This window comes from Macaca thibetana, chromosome 2 (genome assembly GCF_024542745.1).
Source record: "Macaca thibetana thibetana isolate TM-01 chromosome 2, ASM2454274v1, whole genome shotgun sequence".
Taxonomy (NCBI): Eukaryota; Metazoa; Chordata; class Mammalia; order Primates; family Cercopithecidae; genus Macaca; species Macaca thibetana.
In genome coordinates this window covers 96,913,523-96,939,836 of record NC_065579.1, presented here as the reverse complement: position 1 = coordinate 96,939,836, position 26,314 = coordinate 96,913,523, and the positions used below count along the sequence as shown (strand labels likewise).

Sequence of the window (26,314 nt, the reverse complement as noted above, 5' to 3'; positions counted from 1 at the left end):
ACCATAGTTTGCCTGGGATTGGGATTGGGATTGGCAGGGAAATTGACTGCAAAAGGGCACGTGGAGGATTCTGGGGTGATGAAATGTTCTTTCATGATGGTGGCAGTGGTTTACACAGGTGAATATATTTGTCAAAACTCATTTGTACACATAAAATTGGTGGGTTTGTTTGTTTGTTTGTTTGTTTGTTTGTTTGGGACAGGGTCTCACTGTTACTTGGAATGAAATGCAATGGCACAATGATGGTTCACTGCAGCCTCCACTTCCTGGGCTCAAGCAATCTTGCCACCTCAGCCTCCTAAGTAGCTGGGACTACAGGCATGCACCACCACAGCCAATTTTTTGTAGAGATGAGGTTTCGCCATGTTACCCAGGCTGGTCTCAAACTCCTGGTCTCAAGCAGTACACTAGCCTTGGCCTCCCAAAGTGCTGTGATTACAGGCATGAGCCACTGCACCCAACGTGGTATATTTTATTGTACATAAATTATCCTTTGATAGACTGACTAAAAAGAAACCAAACAAAAATTTTTTTTTTTTTTTTTGAGACTGAGTCTGGCTCTGTCGCCCAGGCTGGAGTGCAGTGGCCGGATCTCAGCTCACTGCAAGCTCCGCCTCCCGGGTTTACGCCATTCTCCTGCCTCAGCCTCCGGAGTAGCTGGGACCACAGGCGCCCGCCACCTCGCCCGGCTAGTTTTTTGTATTTTTTAGTAGAGACGGGGTTTCACCGTGTTAGCCAGGATGGTCTCGATCTCCTGACCTTGTGATCCGCCCGTCTCAGCCTCCCAAAGTGCTGGGATTACAGGCTTGAGCCACCGTGCCCGGCTGAAACCAAAAAAAATTAATCTTCAATGGTAGCAGTCAGAATAATGATTGTCTTGGGGGATGATTCACTGGAAGGGGCACAAAGTAGCCTGCTCAGGGACTGGAAATGCCCTATACCTTGATCTGGGTGGTCACCACAGAGGTATATGTCTATGGAAAGATTCACTGAGCCGTATGGTCAGGATTTATGTACTTTATTGCATGTGAATTATACCTGAATTTAAAAAGAAAAAGAAGAAATGATGGCCAAGCCCCATTCCTAGAAACTGAGATTTAGTTGGTCTGGAAATGGTCCTAGGCATTGTTATATATGAGTTCCTAGGGGATTTTAATGTTCAACCAGAGCTGAGAGCTATTGATTTAAGGGACAGGCAAGAGTCAAGTGTTGAGTCTGAGTAATGGAGACTATTCTGATGCCATGTGCAATCTGTTGGCATGTTCAGGAATTGGGGAGGATGCTCAGCTCAACCTTGGCTTTCTAGTGATCTGAGTTGAGGATGGGGCTTCCAAGCTTCTGCATGGACATACATGCAACGCGAAGCAGTAAACTTCAGGGTTGGGGCCACAGACAGGGCGGACTGTGTGCTGAGTGCTCGGTGTGGAGTTTGCTTCAGCTCAGGCTTCTTTTCTGATGCTTAGGGCAGGATGGCAGCAGATGAAGCCTCACAGAACATTTTGCGGCTCCAGTTCAAGGCAATGCAGGAGATGCAGCACAAACGGTTACAGAAGCAGATGGAGAAAAAGAGAGAAAAAGAACTGAGCCTCAAAAGCAGAGCTGATGACCCAGAGGAGCCCTTGGAGGTCTCAGATGGCCTCAGCCTTCTCCACACAGGGGAGCCAAACTCGAAAAACAGCTTTGAGAAGAGGTAAATGCAAGTTTGAAATCTCTCAGGGGTGTGTGTGCGTGTACCACAGGAGCTATAGCAAAACTTGTAAAATGCAGCTAAAGTGATAGAAGGAAGCTTAGAGCCTTAATTATAGCTGCATTTAACAAGTTTTCATTCAGCTTCTGTGGTCAATTCATTCTAAATGCTTTATAATACATATTATGATTTCTTCTTAACCCACAAATAATTTAGGAGTATAGGGTGTTTTTCTAGTTCCAAACATATGATGAGTTTTGGGTTTTCTTGTTTTATTTCTATTTTTTATTATTGATTTCTTTTTTTTTTTTTTTTTTTTTTGAGACGGAGTCTCGCTCTGTCGCCCAGGCTGGAGTGCAGTGGCCGGATCTCAGCTCACTGCAAGCTCCGCCTCCCGGGTTTACGCCATTCTCCTGCCTCAGCCTCCCGAGTAGCTGGGACTACAGGCGCCCGCCACCTCGCCCGGCTAGTTTTTTGTATTTTTTAGTAGAGACGGGGTTTCACTGTGTTAGCCAGGATGGTCTCGATCTCCTGACCTCATGATCCACCCGTCTCGGCCTCCCAAAGTGCTGGGATTACAGGCTTGAGCCACCGCGCCCGGCTTTATTATTGATTTCTAAAACAGTCACTTGCCATTAGAGAAAAGAGTCTGTGTAATGTTATTATTTAGAATTTGCTAAGATTCCCTTTATAGCCTATAATACTTTTTTTAAGAGATAGGGTCTTGCACTGTCACCTGGGCTGGAATGCAGGATGATAACTCACTGCAGCCTCAAGCTCCTGGGTTCAAGCAATCCTCCCACCTCAGCTTCTGGAGTCACTGGGATTACAGGTGTACACCACCATGCCTGGCTAATTTTTTTTCTCTTATTTTTAGAGACAGGGTCTTTCTTTGTTGCCTAGGCTAGTCATAAACTCCTGCCTTGGCTTCCCAAAGTGCTGGGATTAGAGGCGTGAGCCATGACACCCAGCCCTATAATATATTTTTATGCATGTTCCGTGGATGCTTAAAAGAAATATGAATTCTGAGTGGATTTTTTTTTTTATAACTCCCTATTGAAGCCAGTTAATGAACAACATTGAAACCTTTCTTCTTTCATGTGTGTGTCTGCATCTGCGTGTCCGTCTGTCCACCTAGGCAGTGGAGGACTGACCCCTGCCCACCAGGGCCTTTGCCTTGGAGGAAGATTAATTCTGCCTTTGCCTTGTAGGGTGCTTGAAGATGAGATTGAACACCTTCGAAATGAGCTCAGGGAAACAGTGGATGAGAATGGGCGATTGTATAAGCTGCTGAAGGAAAGGGACTTTGAAATCAAACACCTCAAAAAGAAAATAGAAGAGGACAGACTTGCCTTCACAGGTAGCTCCACCATTGTTGTGACAGTCCTTGTCCTGCAGTCCAGGGACTACGGACAGGGCAAACAGCAGGTTCTAGGGAGCCAAGTGCCCAAGATAATGCCAAGGGTCAGTTTTGTTCAAGCTTGTCCAGAGGAGTCCTGGAAGTGAGGGAGAGGGTAGAGGAAAAGAGCAGCCCCAGGGAGGCCAGCCCACCAGAAAATGGGAGCACAGGGAGCAATGAGGGATTTAAAAATGGGCCAGCAGGGCCAGCAGGCAAGCATCATAGGCAGTGTTGGTGATCTAGTTGGGACTCATGGCAAGGGTTCGCCATCATGCTCGCAGCATGTTCAAGGACTGGCAGGATCCATTTCTCCTTGGTATACTGGCTCACATGTTATGTTATGAACATAAAAAAGCCCCAGCAGCCTGCAGTGAGCTATGATCACCCCCACTGCACTGAACCCTGGGCAACAGAGTGAGATCCTGTCTTAAAAAAAAAAAAAAAAAAGGCCCCAGTAGAGCCAGGTATGAACTCTACAGCACCTGCTGTTGCTGCTCCAGAAAGGTAGATGAGACAGGGAAGTCACCTGTTCTGGGAGGATATCATGGGACCCAACCACCAACAAGGTCTGGGCTGGGCCTTGGCCCTATAAGTCTGGGCTAGACCTTAGCTGTGTTGATGGAGACCTCATGGTGGCCCCATGAATCTGGTGAGGACTTTGGCTTTGCAGGTCTGGTAATGACCTTTGATCTGTGGTTGTGAGCCAATAATCTCTGTGGTTATGAGTTTGACTTTCGCCCTGCTGATGTAGTGGGGACTTTGGACTTGATTGTCCTCTGTTATGTATACACCCATTGAGCAATTCAATGGTTAGCCAATTAAATGGCTAATAAATCAGAAAGTATTATAGATGTCACCAATCACAGAGAGCAACAGGGCTGACTCAACATCTACCAGACTACCCCTCCTTGCCTTTGAGAGTAAATGCATTTGAGGATAGGTACGTTCATAGGACCAAAGCTCTGATCAGTCAATGCTGAATTACAAAGAAAGGGGAATTTGGTATCCTAAGGACGCATGGTAGCCTAATGCACCTCCCTCCATTCTTTGACCTTTTCTGTCTGAAACAAAAAACACAAAGCCTGGCTAAGGAAGCCTACACTCTCAGCCTGGCTATGGATTCAGCTGTAGAAGGTGCTGCTTGCACTTTTGCAAGGCTGTAGAGAAGCTGATGGGCTCCAGGAGGAGCAGGAGACACATCTCCACCCAGCCGACCTGGGAAGCAGATCTGGGGTTACTCCCTCTTCCCCAGCCCCTCTCATTGTTAACTGTCTCTTGCAATCTTTGCCAAAACACAGACTTGGTCATGGCCTCATCTGACTGCCAGCCCTAAGTGTCCCTGAAAACCATTTAAATCCGGTCTTCACTCTGAAGTCATCATTCTGATTTCCATTCTCACATTTTGGAGAGAAAAATCTGACAAGCCCATTTATGTTTTTAATTTTTTTTTTTTTTTTGAGATGGAGTCTTGCTCTGTTGCCCAGACTGGAGTGCAGTGGCATGATCTTGGCTCACCACAACCTCTGCCTCCTGAGTTCAAGTGATTCTCCTGCCTCAGCCTCCTGAGTAGCTGGGATTACAGGTGTGCGCCACCACACCCAGCTGATTTTTGTATTTTTAGTAGAGACAGGATTTCACCATGTTGGCTAGGCTGGTCTCGAACTGCTGACCTTGTGATCCAACCGCCTCAGCCTCCCAAAGTCCTGTGATTACAGGCGTGAGCCACCGTGCCGGACCTCCATTTATGTTTTTAAACTGTGCTGCAAGTGACAGGCTACTGAGAGTTGACAGATGGGTTTCTTTTGGCTGGATTTTTAGTGATTGCTTTTGGGTTTTGTTTGTTTACTGTATTTTTTGTACAGTTTTTAAGTGATCTAGTGATTACAAAATACATATTACCTTTTCATAGTCTACATATAAATAATATTTTACCACTTCAGATGGAATGTAGAAACTTTACCATCATCCAGGTCCCTTTACCTCTCCCTTTCTATTGCAGTTTTTATATGTATTATATCTATATATATTGAAAATCTCATCGGTCAGTGTTATACTTTTTGCTTTCAACTATTATACATATTTTAAAGAACCCAAAGGGAGAACTATTCTATTTAGCCGATAATTAGCATTTCTGTGTTTGCCCATCCATTGCCGCCCCCATTTATCAAGGGGTTGCAGCTTCAACAGTAGAGCTTGCCTGGAGACAAGGTTGGGAAAGAATAGGAAAAAAAAATACCCAGAGGATTTTTCCATTCTGTCCGAGCCCCACTTCCTGCTCTTTGGACTAGAAAGACCTTGTCTTGGACCTCTTTCTGATGGCCAGTTCCAGAATTTGTGCTGATTTGAGTCCTGGGAGGAAACGTACCACTGGACCATTTGTACTTCTAGGTCTGGTTTCCTTCCCCAGTAGGCTTGCTACCATTTACTTCCAGAACCCTCAGGTAGCTGCTTTACACATCCTATCCAGGCCTTTTGATTGTATTCAGCGAAAGAGACAGGGTAGAGTGTGCTTATTCCATCTTAACCAGAACCAGACCTATGCTGAAATTGCATTTCTTTAACTGCTAGAGTTCATGATTTTCACAGTGATCCTTTGTTATCACCACCCCCGACACCCTCCTGACACACAACCTATTAAAGGAGCCAGGGAGCAAAGTGTGCCATCTTGGTGCTGAATGGGGCCTGTCTCCCTCTAGATACTCCAGGGCTCCAGGTCTGTTCTGAGCCTTTTCTCTTGGTGTGTCCTTGTCCTCTTCAGCAGACATGAGATTCCAAGGGCAGCTACTCCTAGTTGCCCCACTCACTGCCTTGCCCAGGCTGGCAGGAGCAAGCCTGGGCTGAGGTGATTTGAAAGCCATCAAGTGCCTATTTGCTTTCCACCAGTTGTCACCCTTCATCTTGTTCTGAGGCATATCATGGTCATGTTAAAAAGTAGGACTAAAAAATAGGACTGCCAGTTACTCCCTGCTACAGTGTCAGAAGTGTTCAGGAAACTTGCAGACCATCTGACCACATCTGCCATTACACAGATGGGGGATTTGCACTCCAGAGGGCAAGGGACTGTCAGGGCTACCCACCTAGTCAGTGACCATGCTGGACTAGCTCCCGCTGCCTGCCTTCCACACAGCTCCCATACCATGCAACTTCCCCCACTCACATCCTCCAGTCACCTTCCACAGCCTCCTTCCCTGGCCCGCTGCAATTTGCCTTCCAGCTACTCTGGAGTCCCTGATGGTCCTCAGATACTCTAAGCACATTCCACCTCCAGACCTCTGTACTTGCCATTTCCTCTGCTTAGAATGTTCTTCCTAGGTGAGAGCACTCTTCCTGGTTTGAGCCCTCACTTCATTCACTCAGGTCTCTGTTCACACATCACCTTCTCAGAGAGCCTTTCCTGGCCACTCCATCTAAAATAGCATCACCTCCCTCATTCTTACCCCCTTGCCCAGCTCCATTTTATTTCCTAGCACTTATTCCTCCTACATATTAGAATACATATTTATTTATTTGATGTTTTAAATTATCTGTCTTCCCTACTTGAATGTAAACTCCATAAGTCTTTGTTATCCACCACTGAATCCCTAATACCAAGAGGACCCAGCACTTGGTGGAAAATAAATATTTGCTAAATGAATATATGCCTTTCTATTGGGTAGGTGTTACCACCAAATTCTGTGTAAGAAGCAACCACATAATCTTAGCAGCAGTAAGCATGTATTGAGCTTAAACATCTGGGGGTTGGTTGGGGATTGGCGGATCTAGGCCAGGCTTGGCTAGGTTGGTTCCACTTTGTTCAACATGTCTCTCTTCTATTCTTGAGACCAGCCAGCCAGGTATGTTCTTCCTGTGGAGAGGGCAGAAGCAAACACAGCGAGTTTAACTGCACGAGTGGTTTTTAAACCTCTACCTTATCTGCACCTTTTCTGTTAACATGCCATTGGCCAAAGCAAGCCAAATGGTTGAGCCCAGAGTCATAGAAGGCCTAAGGGGACTACATCCTGCTCATTAGAAGGCACAGCAAAATTACAGGGATATGGATGTAATCCTATCACTGAGGATGTCATGAAGCATTGGAGTGATAAACCTAACTCTCACGGAATTAAAACTCTGCTTTCTGTTTTTATCATTTTCCTAGAACATACTGAACCTCTGAGTGGCTGCATTTCCACTCATTGGAGTTGGGTCCCAGGGCTGCTAGGTATATGATGACCCTCCTAAACTAGTGCCCCTTCATGAGCATTCATGCCAAACAGCTTTAGCTTTTAAGGCCCTGGTGCTGTTGGTGGTGGGGCATGAGTTTGATGTGTATGCCTGTGTTTTTAATTGACCTCACCATTCCTTTCATTTTAGGGACAGCTGGTGTAGCCGGAGACATGGTCGCCACCAAAATTGTGGAGCTATCAAAAAAGAACCGGCTGTTGATGGCAGAATCAGAGGGTGCAAAAACCAGGGTGAAGCAGCTGACCAATCGCATCCAGGAGCTGGAGCGGGAAGTGAGGGTCCTTGGTCATTCTCCCTCTGGAGGGGACTCCCAGCATGGGCAAGAGGGAACCTCCCTAGCTTCTCCATATGTAGCTGGAAGAGCTGAAGTTGGAAGGTTAACAGGCTTTCTCAAGTCACGCAGTATATGGTGGTGCTGCATTTTAAATTCAATTCTGTTGCCCTCCAACAGGCTTCTTGGTGTCTCTGGCCTCATCTGTTCATCTGTAACCTGAAGTCCATCATTCTTTTATGCCCCGCCTCCTAGGCTGTTGTTGGAATTTCAGGAAACAGATTATGGGTGTAGCATTATTATTTATTAAGCTGTTAGTGAACCCTTGGACTGCTTTTATAGTGCGATTAGGGAATGGGTCAGAAAATCAATTAAGCCCTCTCCATTCCAGAGCTGTTTTTAAAGGAGAATTCTTCCATTAATGATCCTAAAGTGAGCTAAAAGGACACACCACCAACATAGGTAACCACACACACAAGGCACCAGAGTGCTTTCCTTGGGCTGCACAATTGCTGAGCAGAGTATTAAGCACGAGGTTTGCTTTTTCAGCTACAGACAGCCCTGACCAGAATGTCAGCCAAGGGGGCCACCGACGCAGGAGCCAAGCCACTGAGGGCCCAGATGGGAGACAGAGCATTGGTATGAATTCTCTTCTGTGCTGGAGAGTCCGCGAGGCAGCCATGGGCCTGGGCCTCCCCTCCTCCACGGGTGTGTAGGTACCTCTACCTGGGGTCCACCCCCAACCCCCAACCGCGCTGCCGAGCCAGATGCCCATTGTCTACCATTGCTGCATCCTCAGAGCAGACATCAGAGAACAGTACCAAGTGTATGGCCTGAGGCCAAGAATGTCCTGTCGGAAGCCATGGAGGGTGTAGCTCCAACTCTGTCTCCAGTAAGGAAGGCTGGGAGGAGCCTGAGAACCCTGGAACACTAGAGCCTCAGGATCAAGAGGGAAGGCCTGGTCCAACTGACCTCCCACTGTCAGCCCAGCCATCTCCTGTACAGCATCCTCACTGGGGACACATCCAGCCTCCACCTTACTCCAGGGACAGGGAGCTCACCACTGCCCAGTGGAATCCTGTTCTTTATGGGGCAGTTCATATTATGAACACTTTCCCTTTCGTAGAGCTCCAAATCTACAGAGTAAAAGTGGCTGTTGGAAATGGGGACTTGTTCCCCAGAGCCCATTTTACTAAACCAGTGACAGTTCATGAAATTCAAGAGGTGGGAATTGCAGCTCCATGAAAGGAAGTCAGTCTGACCTAGTGGGTTGGTTTATCCCCACACCAGACAGTAAATAACATCAGAGTCTAAAGAACATTCCAGGAGGCTTCACCAAGGGTTTTCTTGGGAAGCCAGGCCAGTTGATGAGAGAGGCAGCCAAGCCCCAGGACTCCCAATTAGGTGCTTGTTTTCTAGCCCTATCTTCCCTGCTGCCTACACTGGGATCAGACTGCCCTGTGCCTTCCTTGAGGAGAATTCAGTCCTCGCTGTGCAGTGATGGGCCCCTCAGGTTTGGGGGTGAATGTGCCTCCTCAAGAGTAGTCTTGTGTAAACCTGTCTCATTGCTGGGGAGGCAGCAGAGGGGCTCTGCCCTCTACAGAGGCTGGACTGAGTATTCTTTAGGGCCTTTCCTGGCTTCAGAGGACACTGCTAAGCTGCCCCTGGTTTATTCCACACATTGAGCACCTCCACATCCCCAACTAGGGCTGCCCTGGATAGGAAACTGCTTGTTCAGCCTGATGGGATTTTCTAAGCCCTGTGACACAGGGAATCAAAAACAGACTCGGCCGGGTGCAGTGGCTCACGCCTGTAATCCCAGCACTTTGGGAGGCTGAGGCCAGCAGATCACTTGAGGCCAGGAGTTTGAGACCAGCCTGGCCAACATGGTGAAACACCATCTCTAGTAAAAATACAAAAATTAGCCAGGCATGGTGGCAAACACCTGTAATCCCAGCTACTCGGGAGGCTGAGGCATGAGAATCGCTTGAAGCTGGGAGGCGGAGGTTGCAGTGAGCTGAGATTGTACCACTGCACCCCAGCCTGGGCAACAGAGTGAGACTCTGTCTCAAAACAAAGAAACAAAACAAACAACAACAACAACAACAAAAACCAGAGGCTCTGTCTATGGAGAATCCCAGAGGAGGAATGAGGAGTCATTTGAAGGCAGGATGTGGACAGGGCCTTCAGAGATGGCCCCTGTGCTCTGAGCTCACAGGGGAGTCCACCCTCCATTAAGGTTGCAGCTAGAAGGGGGGCGGAGGAGGGCATCCCTGAGTTGGCCTTACTGGAGAAGGAAGATGGGGAAGGTGAACTGAGTGTCAGCTGGATAACATTTGACTGCAGCCCAAAGCTCACAAGGGAGAAAAGGGGAATGTAAGCCAAAAAAGCTGGGGTAAAGTCACCCATAGAGGGAGCCCTTGAATGGCAGCTGGAGCAGGAGTTTTGACTTTATTCTCTGGCCACAGGGAGCATGGGAGGTTCCAGGTTCCAGAGAGAAGAGTGTGTGATGGGCTGCAGATCTCAATTCATCAGTATCACGTGTTCTCCCTGGCATCTCCTGATCGGAGCGAGAGCAAAAGCAATGTTCCCCCTCATTAGGCTGTTCAGGGCAGCCCAAGCCCAAGCCACACTCCAGAAGCCTGCAGGCTCAATCCACATTCCAACCCTAGGCCTCCAAAGCACATTCCAGAGTGGAGCTGAACACGCTTCCCTCTGCTTGGGGCTTCAGGAGGCTGTGATGTGAGCGGCATTGGCATTATCTGCTCCCCATGGACTGTGTTTTAGTTATTTTCTCAAAGAAAACAGCCTCGGGTAGGGGAGGGAGTGTGCCCATACCCAGGTCTCCCACAAAGCCTGTGGAATTTCACTCTGGGCAGAAAGAACTCTGAAATGGCTTGGAGGTAGGATTAGCTCAGCTGCCTAAGCCAGGAGGATGGGGCCTGATCCAGCCCTCTCCAGAACACCATCTGGCCCTCAGCCCACTTGCCAGCTGCCCACTCAAGCCAAGCTAGGCCTGCCAGCATTGCCCTCCATCAGGACCTGCCCCAGACAGCATCCTTGACATGCATTGTCTTAGCAACCCTCACGGGTTCCCTGGAGATTGGCATTACATATCCCCATTTTACAGATGAGAAAATGAGACTGGGACAGGGCATCACTGCCCAGGTTCTAGAGTCAGATCCAATCTGTATGCTTTTTCCATGCTCTGAGCAGATCAAAGAGATGCTGCAGGGTCACTGCAGCCATATGGAAGCACACGTATTCCCACAGCTCTCAGCACCCCCACTGTCAGGGCCACTGGGGCTCATGGCACTGGAGACCTGACAGGCAGGGCAGGGGCGTGGCAGGGGGTGGAGGGGTGTTGCTTCCCAACCCAGGGCAGATTCAAAGCCACACATTTAACAGGAGAAGAGGCAGGCACCCAACAGAGTACGCAGGGATGGCAGGTGGCCAGACAGGAGGAAGAACACAGAACAAAATATACTTTTAAAAACAGGATGGCCGGGCATGGTGGCTCACACCTGTAATCCCAGCACTTTGGGAGGCCGAGGCAGTTGGATCACCTGAGGTCTGGAGTTCAAGACCAGCCTGGCCAACATGGTGAAACTCCATCTCTACTAAAAAAATATACAAAAAGTTAGCCGGGAAACCCTATCTCTACCAAAAAATATACAAAAAGTTAGCCGGGCATGGTGGCGGGTATCTGTAATCCCAGCTACTCAGGAGGCTGAGGCAGGAGAATCGCTTCATCCCGGGGAGCGGAGGTTGCAGTGAGCTGAGATCATGCCATTACACTCCAGCCTGGGCAACGAGTGAAACTCTGTCTCAAAAAAAAAAAAAAAGATACACCTATGCTTCATATAAGTTCTCAGCTGGCACATTCTGTTCACGTTGGCTGTTCTCTTTAGCCTGATGGTGGTGCTCTGAGGAAGCGGAACAGGGAAGTATTTGCATACCCTTTCCATAGATGAGGACACTGGATGAGGCCAGGGTTTCTGGACCAGGTGTCCATGTCTAGTTTCTTTGGCCAGTGGTTTTCAGCTGGGCTGCCCAGAGCCTCTGGGGTCTATGGAAATTCCTGGACCCAGTATACTTGGATCTGTCTTTCACACTAGCATTCACAGGAGCTTTTGTTTGTGCCTGATAGAGAAAGGTCAGAAAGCCACTGTAGTACCAGCCCTGTTTCCTGAAGTTCAGCTACTCTGCCCTGTTGGGGCAGCAGCAGAGGGCCTCAGCATCATTGCCCGATGGGATGCTCAGCCTGACAACCAACGTTTCTGTGGCCATGATGCCCAGCATTAGCAGCAGCTTAAATTGGAAGAGTCAGCCAGAGCAGGGGAAGGACCAGTGTTCTTTCTAATTCCACCTGTGTCACCCCAACCAGCTGTATGCCTGAAGGCAAATTACCTCCCCTCTCTGGGCCTTATTTTCATCATTATGGAAGGGGTTTGAATGGGCTGACCTTGAAGGTCCCTTTGTCAAATATCTATGAGTCACAGGAGTGTCTACTGAAGACAGAGAGGTAGTCAGCCCATTTAAGAAAAATTTCCATCCAGATAGTTTAAATAAAACATTGGGTTAAAAAAAAAAAAAAGACACTTTTAAGAGTTCCAGCAGGCAGTTTTCATGGTTGCTGTAGTTCTTCAAGCCGCAGAGATGAACATTTGGAAATTACAGTGGTCACTGCTAGGAAAGAGAGCCCAAGGCCCCTCAGCTGTCAAAAACCCAAGGCCCAAGCTGACGAATCTGGGAGAGGCGGATCCTGAATTAGGATGCTGTGGCTCTCCTGCCACGCTGGGCTTGTCTTCTGGGAGTAAGGTGGTTTCCTCTTTATTCTGAGTGAAGATGGATTAGCTGTGATGCCAATCTCTGAGCACAGCAGAGGGTCCACACCCAGGAAGTGTCTGGGAGGCGTGGAGCCTGCCGCTCTCTCCAGATGCTTCACCTGTACGGTAAGGCATGCACCCACGTGTGTGTGCAACACTGTGCAAAAAGCTCAGTCCCAAAGTTAAGCTGCCAGGATTCAAATCCAGGTTCCACCTTTATTAACCAGATAGCCCAAGTAGAGGACTTACCTTCCACTAGCCTCTATTTTGCATCTATAAGGGGCTTACAAGAGAACCTACCTCACAGGGGTTTATGAGGATTAAATGAGTTACTCCATGTCAAACACTTAGCACAGTGCCTGGCACAGACTTGGATAAATGGGGGCTATGATTACTGTTCCCATGTAGACAATAAATGACTACTTTCTCTCCTGTCCTTCCCACCCAGCCGGAGACCCCAGAGGTGAAGGCCCTGCAGGACAGGCTGGCAGCCACCAACTTGAAGATGAGTGACCTCCGCAACCAGATCCAGTCTGTGAAGCAGGAGCTGCGGATGGCACAGAAGGTCTTTCAGAGCCAGGGCTTGGGGCTTCTTGTGTGGCTGGGGCTGGACTTGGGAAAAGCACGGCTGGCACAGTGGATTCCATTCTGGAGCCGTGAGTGCTCAGCCCCATGAGCACACTGCTTGCTCTGGGTCAGGCTCCAGATCCAGTCCTTGGTCCATACCCATTTGGTGGGCAGAATCGCTGACTACCTGAGCCTGCCACCCCCACCCCCGCAGCATAGATGCCCTTGTGGTGCCTGCCCAGCTCTAGACTGAGGAGGACAGTGCTATCCACCCAGGGAGAGTCCATTAAGCCTTCCCTGCACAACTTGTGCCCCAGTAGATCCTGGGTCTCCCCTTAATGTCACCCTTACTTAACTTGGAAGCCTGCCAGCACCTGCCTTCTGCTTTCCTGTCTGTAACAGAAAATGAAGAGGTTCTTTGTGTATTGAAGGACCCTTTCAAAGGAAAATGCTCAGACTTGGGACACAGGCCCAGCTGGTTCGTTATTTATTTTTATTTACATAGCAAATTCTCTGGCATTTGTCTTCCCTGCTGGAACCACTCAGACTGGCCAAGATTTCCAAAACAGTGTTCTATTGTGGAAACAAGCGCCAGAGACTTGGTACGCTGGATCAGGTTTCTGTGACAGGCTTCAGAGGGGCCCAGGTCACAAGCTGGAGCGTATTGTTTCTGCCTCAAAGCCTTGACGTTGGGCCTGAGCGCTGCACTTCAGTAATCACAAAGCTGGGCCCTTCTTGGACCACAGTGCCCCAACGGACATTCAGTAGCCCACCTTTGCTGCACTCAGCGGTCCACTTGTCTGTGGCTTTTCACAGAGGCCCGGGTCCTGTGGCGATGTATTTCCTATAGCCAGAATTAGCTCAGCTCTAGGTGACAGGTGAATGGGTTAAGGAAGCAGGTGTTGGTCAGCTTTGTGGTTCAGTCATCCCAGAATATGTCAAGAGCAAGGGGCCCTATCTGGGAATTGCCGGCAGTTTCTTGGCGGCTCTAAGCATTGCCAAGAAATGCCAGGGATGATGGGTTTACCACTTTCCCAGGGAGAGCTGCCCTTGGGACATGGTAAACTGACCTTTGAGGGCTATGCTCTGAGATGGGAAGAAGATTGTGTAGGTGAAGGCTGCTTCTGAATATGCCTCTAAATATGCAGCAGCATCAGGGTCTGGTGGAGCCCTCTCTTTTGGCCACACTGAAGGCCCTGCCTTATTTCAGGTTTTGGCCAGCGAGGTTGGGGAAGACGTCAATGTCCAGCAGCTCCTATCCTCACCAGGGACCTGGAGGGGTCGGGCTCAACAAATTCTTGTTTTGCAGAGCAAGGTGGGTGAGTCACCAGACTTCTCCTGGCCTGAACAAAGGATTTAAAATGCCCCAGAAAGACCTGCCCTGACCCCCATAGAGACTTAAGCACACAGTACCCAAAAAAGGCCTTTAGGTCTCACAGTGCACTCGTGCAGGGCTGTTGTTTTACCTTCTCGCCAACCAGCCTGATTCTAATTTGTTATTTAATGAACAAGCTCTTATATAACACTTACCACATGCCAGGCACTGGAGCTTAACAAATGCCAACGCCTTTGGTTTGATTTATTTAACTCCAGGCATCTTTTTTCCCCTAGTTTATGTAAATTTGCGTGACTGTTGTAATTGTAAGCTTTTTCCAGTTTTGTCCAGATGCTTGTAGTCTTTTGAAAGTTTTAATTACCCAATAAAAACTTAGCCTTGTCTCCCTCTTTATTGTCTGAATATTTTGGAGCATACCAAAAGAGGCTAACAGCAAGGGCTCTGGAGCCACACTGCTCAGATTCAAATCCCAGCTCTCCACTCATCAGCTGTGTGACCTCAAGCAAGTTCCTTTAGCTCTGTGCCTCAGTTTCCTCATCTGTATAATGGGGATAATAACGATGCCTACCCCACAGGATTGTTGGGTGAATTGAGTCAATACTTGTAAAGTGCTTAGCACAGGGCCTGGCATGGAGGAAGCACTGTATAAAAGTTAGGTGTGGTTCTTTTCCCTTTGTGCCTTCAAACTGAGAAACATGTGAGAAGGTGTGTGATTTCCACTATTTGCCAAGCATATCACTCTTGTTCCCAGGGACTTAAAGTGTCACAGTGGCTTTTATCCTCGGTGTCTCCCATTAGATCCTTGAAGCCAACATAAAGGGGGAAAAACTCCAAGAAGCTAATAGATGATAGTGCATGGCCTTGGGTTTCGAGAGACCTGAGTTTACGTTTGGCCACTGGTCTGCCAACTCTGTGACCTTGGACAAACCCCTTCATCTTCCTATGTCTTCGTCTTCACACCTGTGAAATGGGGTGACATAAAATAACATTTCTAAAGCACCTAGGACAGTGCCTGACCATAATAAGCACAAAACAACTTCCTTATTATTGTCATTAAGTTGTATGTCAAATTCTTTTTTTTTTTTTTTTGAGAGGGAGTCTTGCTCTGTCTCCCAGGCTGGAGCGCAGTGGCACGATCTCAGCTCACTGCAAGCTCCGCCTCCCGGATTCACACCATTCTCCTGCCTCAGCCTCTCGAGTAGCTGAGACTACAGGGTTCACACCATTCTCCTGCCTCAGCCTCCCGAGTAGCTGAGACTACAGGCGCCCGCCACCACACCCGGCTAATTTTTTGTATTGTTAGTAGAGATGGGGTTTCACCGTGTTAGCCACGATGGTCTCGATCTCCTGACTTCGTGATCCGCCCGTCTCGGCCTCACAAAGGGCTGGGATTACAGATGTGAGCCACCGTGCCTAGCCCTGTATGTGAAATTCTTAAAGGTAACAGTGTTCTTTAATGATTAAATGGAATTGCCTCACAGCGCCACACGAGGGCACTGATGGGTGCCTTCAAAGCTGTGCTGCTGCCCTTTGCCAGGGAGCCTAGCGAATTGTGCTTCCTTTCCTGGCTCAAGTTTACCAACGTTGTTTTGTCATTTGGTTGTGTTGACATGGAAACCAGGGTCAGAAGGATCCTAGGAGTTGTCTGCTTCTACCCTAGTGTTATAAGGGTGATAAGGACGTTGTTCTGTGGGATGACATCTACCTGCCACTTGCTGAGGGCCCACGTGTGCCAGGCTGTATTGACAGCTTCACCTAGACCATCTTGGGATTTTGCAAAGTTGCCTAATCCTAAAAATCACCTGTAGCATTTAAAATGCAGATTCTAAGTCCCTTCCCCTAGAGCTCTAGTTTGTTGATCTGGAGTAAGCACCAAGATTTGTCAGTCCAAGAAGAACCTCAGAGGATTCCCAGGCTCAGACAGCTTCATGATACTGAATCCTCATAACAGTGTTATGCAGGGTATACTCTTAGTCCCGTCTTACAGATGAGGGAACTGAGATTCAGAGTTACCTGTGCGCAGTCACACAGTCTGTGAGGCTTTGAGCCAGTCTCTCTGCTTCCAAACCCTGCCTTCCCCTCTGCAATATCTCCTGTAAGTGACCGCCATCTTCCGAGGACCCCACCCAGTCTTAGGTGGTCTGTCTGTTAGAAAGTTCCTCCTTGCCCAGCACTTTGGGAGGCTGAGGTGGGCAGATCGCTTGAGCCCAGGAGTTCAAGACCAGCCTGGGCAACATGGTGAAACCCCGTCTCTTTTTGTGTGTGTGTATATATATATATATACACACACTGCTTAGGCAGCTGAACTGGGAGGATTGCTTGAGCCCGGGAGGCAGAGGTTACAGTGAGCCATGATTGCACCACTGCACTCCAGTCTGGGCGACAGAGCAAGACCTTGTCTCTAAATAAATAAATACCTAAAATAAGGAAGTTCTTTCTTGAACTGAGACCTGCCATCCTATCCCTCCCTGGTTCCTGGGGCCACAGGTCTGCTTCCTAGCCTCAAACAGCCCCTCAGATATAGGGTGATTTTTGTCATTCACCTTTTTTCTAAGCTGAACTTCCCTGGTGTCTTCCAATGTGTTGCTCAAGATGCCAGCTCAGATCGTCCCCCACCCCTAGTCCTCCTCAGATGGGGCTACCACAGCCATCTAGAGAGGTGGTTCCATCTTCAGTCCATGGGGTCTCCCATCACACTCTGAGTAGTAGAGGCTGGCTGCAGACCCATTGTGGAACAATGAGTTTTACCATCCTCAGATTCGCGAGCTTGAGAAGCAACTGGGCCAGTCCCGGAGCCAGTCTGTGGGAACAGGCAGTGATGAGTTGTCTGTCTATCCAGACCCAAGGAAGCTGTCGGCACAGGAGAAAAACCTGCTGAGGATCCGCAGCCTGGAAAGGGAAAAACAGGAAGGCTTGGAGGTAACGCATGCCCAGTGAGGAAGTCAACCAGGCGTGTAGGAAGGAGAGATCATGATGGTGCCTGCAAGGGCTCTGAGGCACATGTGGTCGGAAGTCTGAGCCACCCCTTCTAGGCAGTGGACCTGAGTCACCTCTGCATGTTCCTCACGTCCTGTCAAACCAACCTGAGCTGCCTGACTGGGACCTCACTGTGAGCCCATTTAATGAACTTTTCGTGGTCCCATCCTGGCTGTTTTGGAGGTGCTGTACCTGAAATTCTCATTGTAAAAGGGAGAAGGGGAGGGCCACGGCCCCAAAAGTATGATAGGGTTAGATGGGGCTTGAAGAAGGAAAGTTCCAGGCTGATGAAAGAAGTGGGCAGGCTGGACTCAGCACCCGGGGCCGCATCTCACTGGCTGCATTAGGAGTGTCAGAACTCTAACTCTACCAGGTTTAAGCAACAAAGAGAAGTTATTGGCCCATGTAAATGAACAATCCAGAGGTGGCCTAGCTTCAGGTGCAGATTGGGGCCTTGCTCTCAGCAACTTCTCCTGGGTTGGCTTCACTCTTTTCCACAGGGACCCTCGGTGGTCCCAGCTGCTCTTCTCCAATACAGCCTCTACAGACAAAGTGTTTCTCTTTCACAATAGTTCCATCAAATTCCCAGAATTGAGTGTCTTTGGGCTAGCCAGGTTATGTGGCCATCCTTGAACTCATCACTGTGGCCAAGAGTACAGGGTGTTTTGATTGGTCAAGCTTCAGATACCTGCCTCAAGGTTTGAGGGGATGAGTTAGCCTCCCCAAACTTGCAATGAGAGTGAGGAGTAGGGCCCACTTTAAAGAAGGTAGCAGAAGCAGCATGAAGAGGTGCAGGCAGGCCATACAACAGGCCCACTTAGTGGCCCTGGCAGTGAGCTACCTAACAGTGAGGCCTTGCCTTTTCATCAGGAGACTTTTGCCTGTGAGCACCAACTCTGGGTTAGGCCCCGTGTTAGGAATGCTGTGACCATGACCACATTGCACCTCCCAGCGCTCTAGACCATCAGCTGTGAGGAGGGAAACAGTGAGACCACAGAGGTGGGCAGGGCCTGCTGGGCTTTGTATGCCAGCGAGGACTTTTGGCCTGTATCTTGAAGGCTGTAGAGAACCACCAAAGGGTTTTTGGTTTTTTAGATGGAGTCTCGCTCTGTTGCCCAGGCTGGAGTACAATGGCGTGATCTCAGCTCACTACAACCTCTGCCTCTGGGGTTCAAGAGATTCTCCTGCCATAGCCTCCCAAATAGCTGGGATTACAGGCACAAGCCACCACGCCTGGCTAATTTTTATATTTTTAGTAGAGATGGGGTTTCACCATGTTGATCAGGCTGGTTTCGAATTCCTAACCTCAGGTGATCCACCTGCCTTGGCCTCCCAAAGTGCTGGGATTATAGGCGTGAGCCACTCACCCAGCCCACCAAAGGGTTTTAAGTTGTGGAGGGAGGTGGTCAACTGTGCATTTTGAAAAGGTCACATGGTTGGAGCAAGAGGAGGAATGGGTTGGAAGAGGAATGGAAGGCAGAATAGTGATCCTGGAGACATGACCAAGGATCTTTGCCAAGACAGTGGACTGTCATGGAAGGGCCAGACACCTGGGACAGTGAGGACAGACTTTCTAGGGCTCAAGAACAGATTGGACTTGGAAGAGAGATGAGGAGGAAGAGTTATAAAGGACTGCTAGGGAGTATAGTGGGTGGGTAAGGGAGACAGGGTGGGTTCAAGAGGAGAAAGGGAGTTGAGATTTGGAAATGTTGGGTTTGAAATGCACCTAGCTTGGACTTACATGTTAGTGCAGAACAGATTATGTTGAACAGTTGGGCTGACCATAAGCTGCAATGGTGGGTGGAAGGAAACAGCTTCCTGCATGCATTCCCTCTGCCAGGTATCTATGAGAGCCTGGAGTGTGTAGGCAGGAGAGCTACAGGTGAGTAATGGCTGCCTCCCTGAAAAGGGTTCATGTTTTACTTGTTTTACATTTCTATAATTCACTTCATCAAGGATATGAAAACATTTTTCCAGCAACAGTTCACCCTCAGGCTCAAGCAGGTGATGTCACCCACTGCCCAAGCTCCTCCTCAATGTCTCCATCTTGTCTTTATGGGTTTGACTAATCTAGCCTCTGCCCCTTCACTCACTATGCTTCAGCCACACACCTTCTACCCCAGGGCTTTTGCTCTTCCCCTCATCTCCTTCAATCTCTGCTCAGATGCCACCTTTTCAGAGAGGCCTTCCCTGACCATATCCTTCTCACTATTCCTGTTTCCTACTTTCAAGTATTTGTCCCTATTTGACATTATCTGTCTCCTCCATTAGGATTATCAGCTCCTTGAGGACAAGGACTGTTTTGCTTTTTGCTGTCCCCCAGCATCTATAACAACACTAAGCCCAGAGTAGGCCCTCAGGAAACACTTGAGAATGAAGGGATGAGTGAATGAGAGACTCTGAAGATGTGCACTGCATGTGAGTTTCCAGTTGGTAGCTGGCAAAGCAAGGTGCTGTCAAGGGTTGTGCCAAATGATCATGGAGGAAGTGGGAGAACAACCCTCCTTTCTCATTCTAGCTCCTGGTGGTGCAAGGTGCTGCAGTTGGAACCTAGCCTAGCACTCTTTCTAAAGTATGGCTTTTCTCTTTTCCCCTGCTCAGGGTGGGGTTTAGGGGTAGGACTGGCTGTTCTCTCTGGAGGACACATGCAGTTGGCCGGCGGCTTTCCTCTCATGTGCTAGGAAGCCTGTGTCTCAGGCTGAGGTGGGGAGTGCTGTCATCCGTTAGTGCTGTCATGTGCTAGGGCAAGAGTGGGAGGCTGCTGGCCACCTGATATCCCTGAGAGGCCTGGGCTGGGAGTCAGGGCACTGGCTCTAGTGACTTGCTCTGTGGCATTCAACAAGCACCCCCACCCCCAGCCCCAGGCCTTGCCATTGAGTAGGAGCCAGGAAGCAGATGTGGCCAAGGTCCCACACAGCCCTGCTGCCCATGCCCTCACTTTCTAATTACAGAAACTTGCCAGTGAGCGGGATGGCCTCCAGAGAGAGCTTGAAGAGCTAAAAAAGAAGTTTGAGGGCATGAGGTCTCGGAACAAGCTGCTGTCGAGTGAGGTGAAGACCCTCAAGAATCAGATGGGGACCCTGGTGGAGAAGGGCCGGCATGATGACGAGCTCATCGATGCCCTCATGGTATGGCCCCACCACTCAGGCAGGGCAAGAGCCAGGGCTGGTTCCCCAAAGGATGGGCTGCAGCCATGGCCAGAGTGAGCCCTCACTCACCCCTCCATGCCACCTGTGTAACCCCAAAGCCCATTGCCTCCAGATGGCCCCCAGCACCAAAGCCCTGCCCCAGGGACAGGAGCAGCTCAGGGAGGCTGCCTGAGGGCAGTGATGGAGCAGCACCAGGCACAAGGCACTTAGGCCTATGGACCCCAAAAGAGACAGAAATGTATTGGGGGAAGGAGGTGGGATTATACCCTGGGTTATTTTTCAGCAAGGAATGAAAGGGACAAGAGGAGCCAGTACCAGTTCTTGTCTCTGTGGTGGCACAGAACCCTTCCCCTTCTGGGCATGTTATAATGCTTAGTGCCCAAGATACCTTCTAGGATTATATATTTTAATCCCACTTCGCAGATGGGGAAACTAAGAGTCAAATTCATTAGATAACTCATCTAAGACCATACAACTGAGTTCAAAGCAGGTTTATCTGACTATAAAAACTTTCTTGATTAAACATATCTCAAAATAATAAGAGCTATTTATGACAAACCCACAGCCAATATCATACTGAATGGGCAAAAACTGGAAGCATTCCCTTTGAAAACCAGCACAAGACAAGGATGCCCTCTCTCGCCACTCCTATTCAAGATAGTGTTGGAAGTTCTGGCCAGGGCACTCAGGCAGGAGAAAGAAATAAAGGGTATTCAATTAGGAAAAGAGGAAGTCAGCCGGGCGCGGTGGCTCAAGCCTGTAATCCCAGCACTTTGGGAGGCCGAGACGGGCGGATCACGAGGTCAGGAGATCGAGACCATCCTGGCTAATGTGGTGAAACGCCGTCTCTACTGAAAAAAAATACAAAAAACTAGCCGGGCGAGGTGGCAGGCGCCTGTAGTCCCAGCTACTCGGGAGGCTGAGGCAGGAGAATGGCGTAAACCTGGGAGGCGGAGCTTGCAGTGAGCTGAGATCCGGCCACTGCACTCCAGCCTGGGTGTCAGAGCGAGACTCCATCTCAAAAAAAAAAAAAAAAAAAAAAAAAGAGGAAGTCAAATTGTCCCTGTTTGCAGATGACATGATTGTATATTTAGAAAACCCCATCATCTCAGCCCAAAATCTCCTTAAGCTGATAAGCAACTTGAGCAGTCTCAGGATACAAAATCAATGTGCAAAAATCCCAAGCATTCCTATACACCATTAACAGACAAACAGAGAGCCAAATCATGAGTGAATTCCCATTCATAATTGCTGCAAAGAGAATAAAATACCTAGGAATCCAACTTAAAAGGGATGTGAAGGACCTCTTCAAGGAGAACTACAAACCACTGCTCAACGAAATAAAAGAGGACACAAACAAATGGAAGAATATTCCATGCTCATGGATAGGAAGAGTCAATATCATGAAAATGGCCATACTGCCCAAAGTAATTTATAGATTCAATACCATCCCCATCAAGCTACCAATGACTTTCTTCACAGAATTGGAAAAAACTACTTTAAAGTTCATATGGAACCAAAAAGGAGCCTGCATTGCCAAGACAATCCCAAGCAAAAAGAACAAAGCTGGAGGCATCATGCTACCTGACTTCAAACTATACTACAAGGCTACAGTAACCAAAACAGCATGGTACTGGTATCAAAACAGAGATATAGACCAATGGAACAGTACAGAGGCCTCAGAAATAACACCACACGTCTACAACCATCTGATCTTTGACAAACCTGACGAAAACAAGAAATGGGGGAAGGATTCCCTATTTAATAAATGGTGCTGAGAAAACTGGCTAGCCATATGTAGAAAGCTGAAACTGGATCCCTTCCTTACACCTTGTACAAAAATTAATTCAAGATGGATTAAAGACTTAAATGTTAGACCTAAAACCCATAAAAACCCTAGAAGAAAAGCTAGGCAATACTATTCAGGACATAGGCATGGGCAAGGACTTCATGACTAAAACAGCAAAAGCAATGGCAACAAAAGTCAAAATAGACAAGTGGGATCTAATTAAACTAAAGAGCTTCTGCATGGCAAAAGAAACTACCATCAGAGTGAACAGGCAATGTAAAGAATGGGAGAAAATTTTTGCAATCTACCCATCTGACAAAGGGCTAATATCCAGAGTCTACAAAGAACTCAAACAAATTTCCAAGAAAAAAACAACCCCATCAAAAAGTGGGCATAGGATATGAACAGACACTTCTCAAAAGAAGACATCTATGCAGCCAACAGACCCATGAAAAAATGCTCATCATCACTGGTCATATCAGAGAAATGCAAATCAAAACCACAATGAGATACCATCTCATACCAGTTAGAATGGTGATCATTAAAAAGTCAGGAAACAACAGATGCTGGAGAGGATGTGGAGAAATAGGAACGCTTTTACACTGTTGGTTGGAGTATAAATTAGTTCAATCATTGTGGAAGACAGTGTAGCAATTCCTCAAGGATCTAGAACTAGAAATACCTTTTGACCCAGCAATCCCATTACTGGGTATATACCCAAAGGATTATAAATCATGCTACTATAAAGACACATGCACACATATATTTATTGTGGCACTATTCACAATAGCAAAGACTTGGAACCAACCCAAATGTCCATCAATAATAGACTGGATTAAGAAAATGTGGCACATATATACCATGGAATACTATGCAGCCATAAAAAGGATGAGTTCATGTCCTTTGCAGGGACATGGATGCAGCTGGAAACCATCATTCTCTGCAAACTATCACAAGGACAGAAAACCAAACACCGCATGTTCTCACTCATAGGTGGGAATTGAACAATGAGACCACTTGGACACAGGGCGGGGAACATCACACACCAGGGCCTGTCAGGGGGTGGGGGACTGGGGGAGGGATAGCATTAGGAGAAATACCTAATGTAAATGATGAGTTGATGGGTGCAGCAAACCAACATGGCACATGTGTACCTATGTATCAAACCTGCACATTGTGCACATGTACCCTAGAACTTAAGTATAAAACAACAACAACAACAAAAAACTTCCTTGACTAATAAGGCCATACTGCTTTCCTAACCCTACAGCTTGGACCTTTCTCTGTGGGACCTGAGGCACCAAAGTTTGGTGTCAGATTCCAAGTTGTGCCTGCAGGCCCCGGAGGGTGATCGTGTCTGGCTTGGCTGGGGTGTTTGGGGGGTGCTGGCTCAGGCACCTACCTTAGTTCATGATCACTTTACATGACAGGGTGGTGGGCGGGGCACAGAAGACCTGAAATCTAGGCCTGCCTCTGTCAGTACCTCACTGTGTGACCATAGGCCAGTTGCATCCCCTCTCTGAGGCTCAGCAGCCAGTTTTAAAAATAAGTTGCAGGGCTGGATGTCCTCTGGGGTCCCTGCATGTCACCATTCTTTGTCATTGAAGGTGGCATGATGAGAGCTGCAAACTAGCCCCAGTCATGCTATTCACCAGCAATATGCCCTTGGGCTCTCTGGGCCTCAGTTTCCTCCACTCTGAGGTGAAGAAAACAGCCCCCACCTGTTCCAAATCACTGACATTGTCCTTTCTGTTGGCCCCAGGCAGGAAGCCTTTGCCCGGGAGTCTCCTTGAGGGCATTTCCTTGACATGGGGCTTCAGTCGGGTGATAATGGATCCCTGGCAGGGGTCCAGGTACTGCCTCCAAGGGCAGTCTCCCAGCCAAGCGGGATCAGGCTTTCCTTTTAGCTAAATATCTCTCCCACCGGGTGAGGTGTCACCATCTGATCTGCTTTCTGTTGTCTGAGAGCCCCTTGGATCTTCTTGGCCCCAAACTCAGAGAAGGAAGTTGAGGACAGGAAAAGTACATGGTCCCCGCCTGCCTGGTTCGACACCCCCTGATGGCAGGCAAGGAAGGTGTTCCTGCCTCTTGAGGGAACAGGATCCCACTATTAGGTTCCTGCAGGCTACTTTGGGGTGAGGGAGGCAGTCTGTTTTTGTCCTCCTCTGCCCAGTGGGCCATGACTGACTCCACCTGCCCTCCTGCCTGGCCCCCCAGGACCAACTGAAGCAGCTACAGGAGATCCTAGGCAGCCTGAGTCTGCAGGAGGAGAAGACGCGAGTATCCCAGCACCACCTGGACCAGCAACTGAACAGCGAGGCTCAGCGGAGCAACAGCCTAGTCACCCAGCTGCGGGCCATGGTGGCTGAGCGGGAGGCCAAAGTGCGGCAGCTGGAGATGGAGATCGGACAACTCAATGTGCACGTGAGTAGGGCACTGGCACAGCCCCCAAACCCATTTTCAAGCTGGGCAAGTCCATCCAGCTCCTTCCACTTCTTCCCACTTGCCTTAGCTCAGGCCAGACTTCATCCTCCTGGCTCCACTTTGGCTACCTTCTTCTATCTGGCTCCCCAACCCATTCTGCACACAAACCTGATTATGTCCTTGCTCCACTTAAAATCTGTTCATAGCTTACTATCACCCTCGACCTCACCTGGTTCTCAAGGACCCAGCCACCTTCCAGTTTACCCTCTCCCATCTCCAGCTGTGGCTTTATCCTCAGGATTCAAGATGGTGGCAGTAGCTCCAGCAGCAGGATGAGAGAAGGAAAACCATACTTCATTCAGCTTCCAGGCACCACGTGACTAGCTCTTGCTGTCACCCATCCTGCATCTTCTCTTCACCCTTCCCCTTTCCCCACACTCTGGCTACGCAGGACCCATTCAGCTCCTCACATAGCCCTGCTTGCTCTGCGCTCCAGGGCTGTGTGCAGCGTGAAGCACACTCCCTCCTCTCCTCCCGCACAGCCTCAGTCTGGCCAGCTGCCCCTCAGCCTTTAGGTCTTACCAATCAGGAGCTCCTCCAGGAAGCCCTGGGACCCCTGTTCTGTGTTGTGTGCCCCTCCTAGCACTCTTCTAACTCCCTATGCAGCCCCAAGCCAAACTTCTCTCACACTGTGTAGTCATTTTCCTGTTTTCTCCCCTGCACTCCCTGTGAGGGAGCATAGACCATGGTACCTCCGTGCCTGGCACTGGAGCAAGCACACAGTAGATGCTCAATAAATGTTTGTCTAAGGCATGAACTTGTAAAGATATTTTGTCTTGGCAGATGCCTTGAGGGCACAGCTTGGGGCTGCTAGGAGTCAGCCACCTTCACCCCCCTGGGGTGGTGGTGGGGCTGGGTGGGCCGTGGGGAGAATTTTTTGACAGGCATGCAAGTCTCCCAGTGACAAAGGAGCCTTGCAGCCTCTGGCCCACGGGGAAATTGACTGGCTCAGCCAAAGGCATGTTGCAAAGCAGCCCTGCTCTTTGTTTCTGGGGATCTGTGGTTTGTTCAGAGGTAAGAGCTCAAGAGCCCCTAGGCCCGGCCTCAGGCTGGCATTGGCTGACCAGCCTGGTTTGTCCTGTAGCCTCTATCCCCACAGGCCTGGGCAGCCTGGGGCCCCAGACTGGCTATGACAAAGTGCCCTAAGGTTGAAAGGGAGCCTGGGGGCATGAGGAAGTCTGGGAACAGAGCACATATGTCAGTGAGTGGGGACTCGCCCTGCTCCCCATTCTGGCTCACTGGGGAGGGAAGTCTGAAGGGGTGCACAAGGACATTCCAGCATCTTCACCTCACCACTGTCCTTTCTCCAGGCACACAGGAGAAGACTGTTCCTACCTCTGAGGTCACCAGCTGAATGGGGGCCAAGCATTACCCACCAGACAAGTTGGCACATGTTTCGAGTTTTCTCAGAATGGGTGGGAGTGGCGGACAAGCCAGGTTGTTAGGGGCTTACACCAGTTGTCCACTCTGGTGGCCTGACCTCCTGCTGGGGGTCTCTAATGTTCCTGTCCAGTCCAGCCCCAGCAGGTATCCAGAAGAAGAAGGGGTTGAGGGAGGGGTGGGGGCCTGGCAGGCTCAGCCTCCACCCAAGGCTGCCTGCCCTCAC

The 26,314-nt window shown here is 49.1% G+C and overlaps 1 protein-coding gene across 5 annotated transcripts in view; it reads left to right on the top strand.

The window, feature by feature from the left end:
- Positions 1-26,314, top strand: part of CCDC13 (coiled-coil domain containing 13) — a 205,386-nt gene that overhangs the window by 152,375 nt on the left and 26,697 nt on the right. For 4 of the 5 annotated variants that reach the window (XM_050780380.1, XM_050780379.1, XM_050780381.1 and 1 more), the window contains 9 exons: positions 1,464-1,690; positions 2,899-3,047; positions 7,437-7,579; positions 8,128-8,217; positions 12,856-12,972; positions 14,185-14,289; positions 17,068-17,229; positions 20,238-20,414; positions 24,442-24,648. In XM_050780380.1, the coding sequence (XP_050636337.1) occupies positions 1,470-1,690; positions 2,899-3,047; positions 7,437-7,579; positions 8,128-8,217; positions 12,856-12,972; positions 14,185-14,289; positions 17,068-17,229; positions 20,238-20,414; positions 24,442-24,648 (1,371 nt within the window). In that variant the 5' untranslated portion in view covers positions 1,464-1,469. The remainder of the gene's footprint in view (positions 1-1,463; positions 1,691-2,898; positions 3,048-7,436; positions 7,580-8,127; positions 8,218-12,855; positions 12,973-14,184; positions 14,290-17,067; positions 17,230-20,237; positions 20,415-24,441; positions 24,649-26,314) is intronic. The other variant, XM_050780382.1, reaches the window with a different exon arrangement.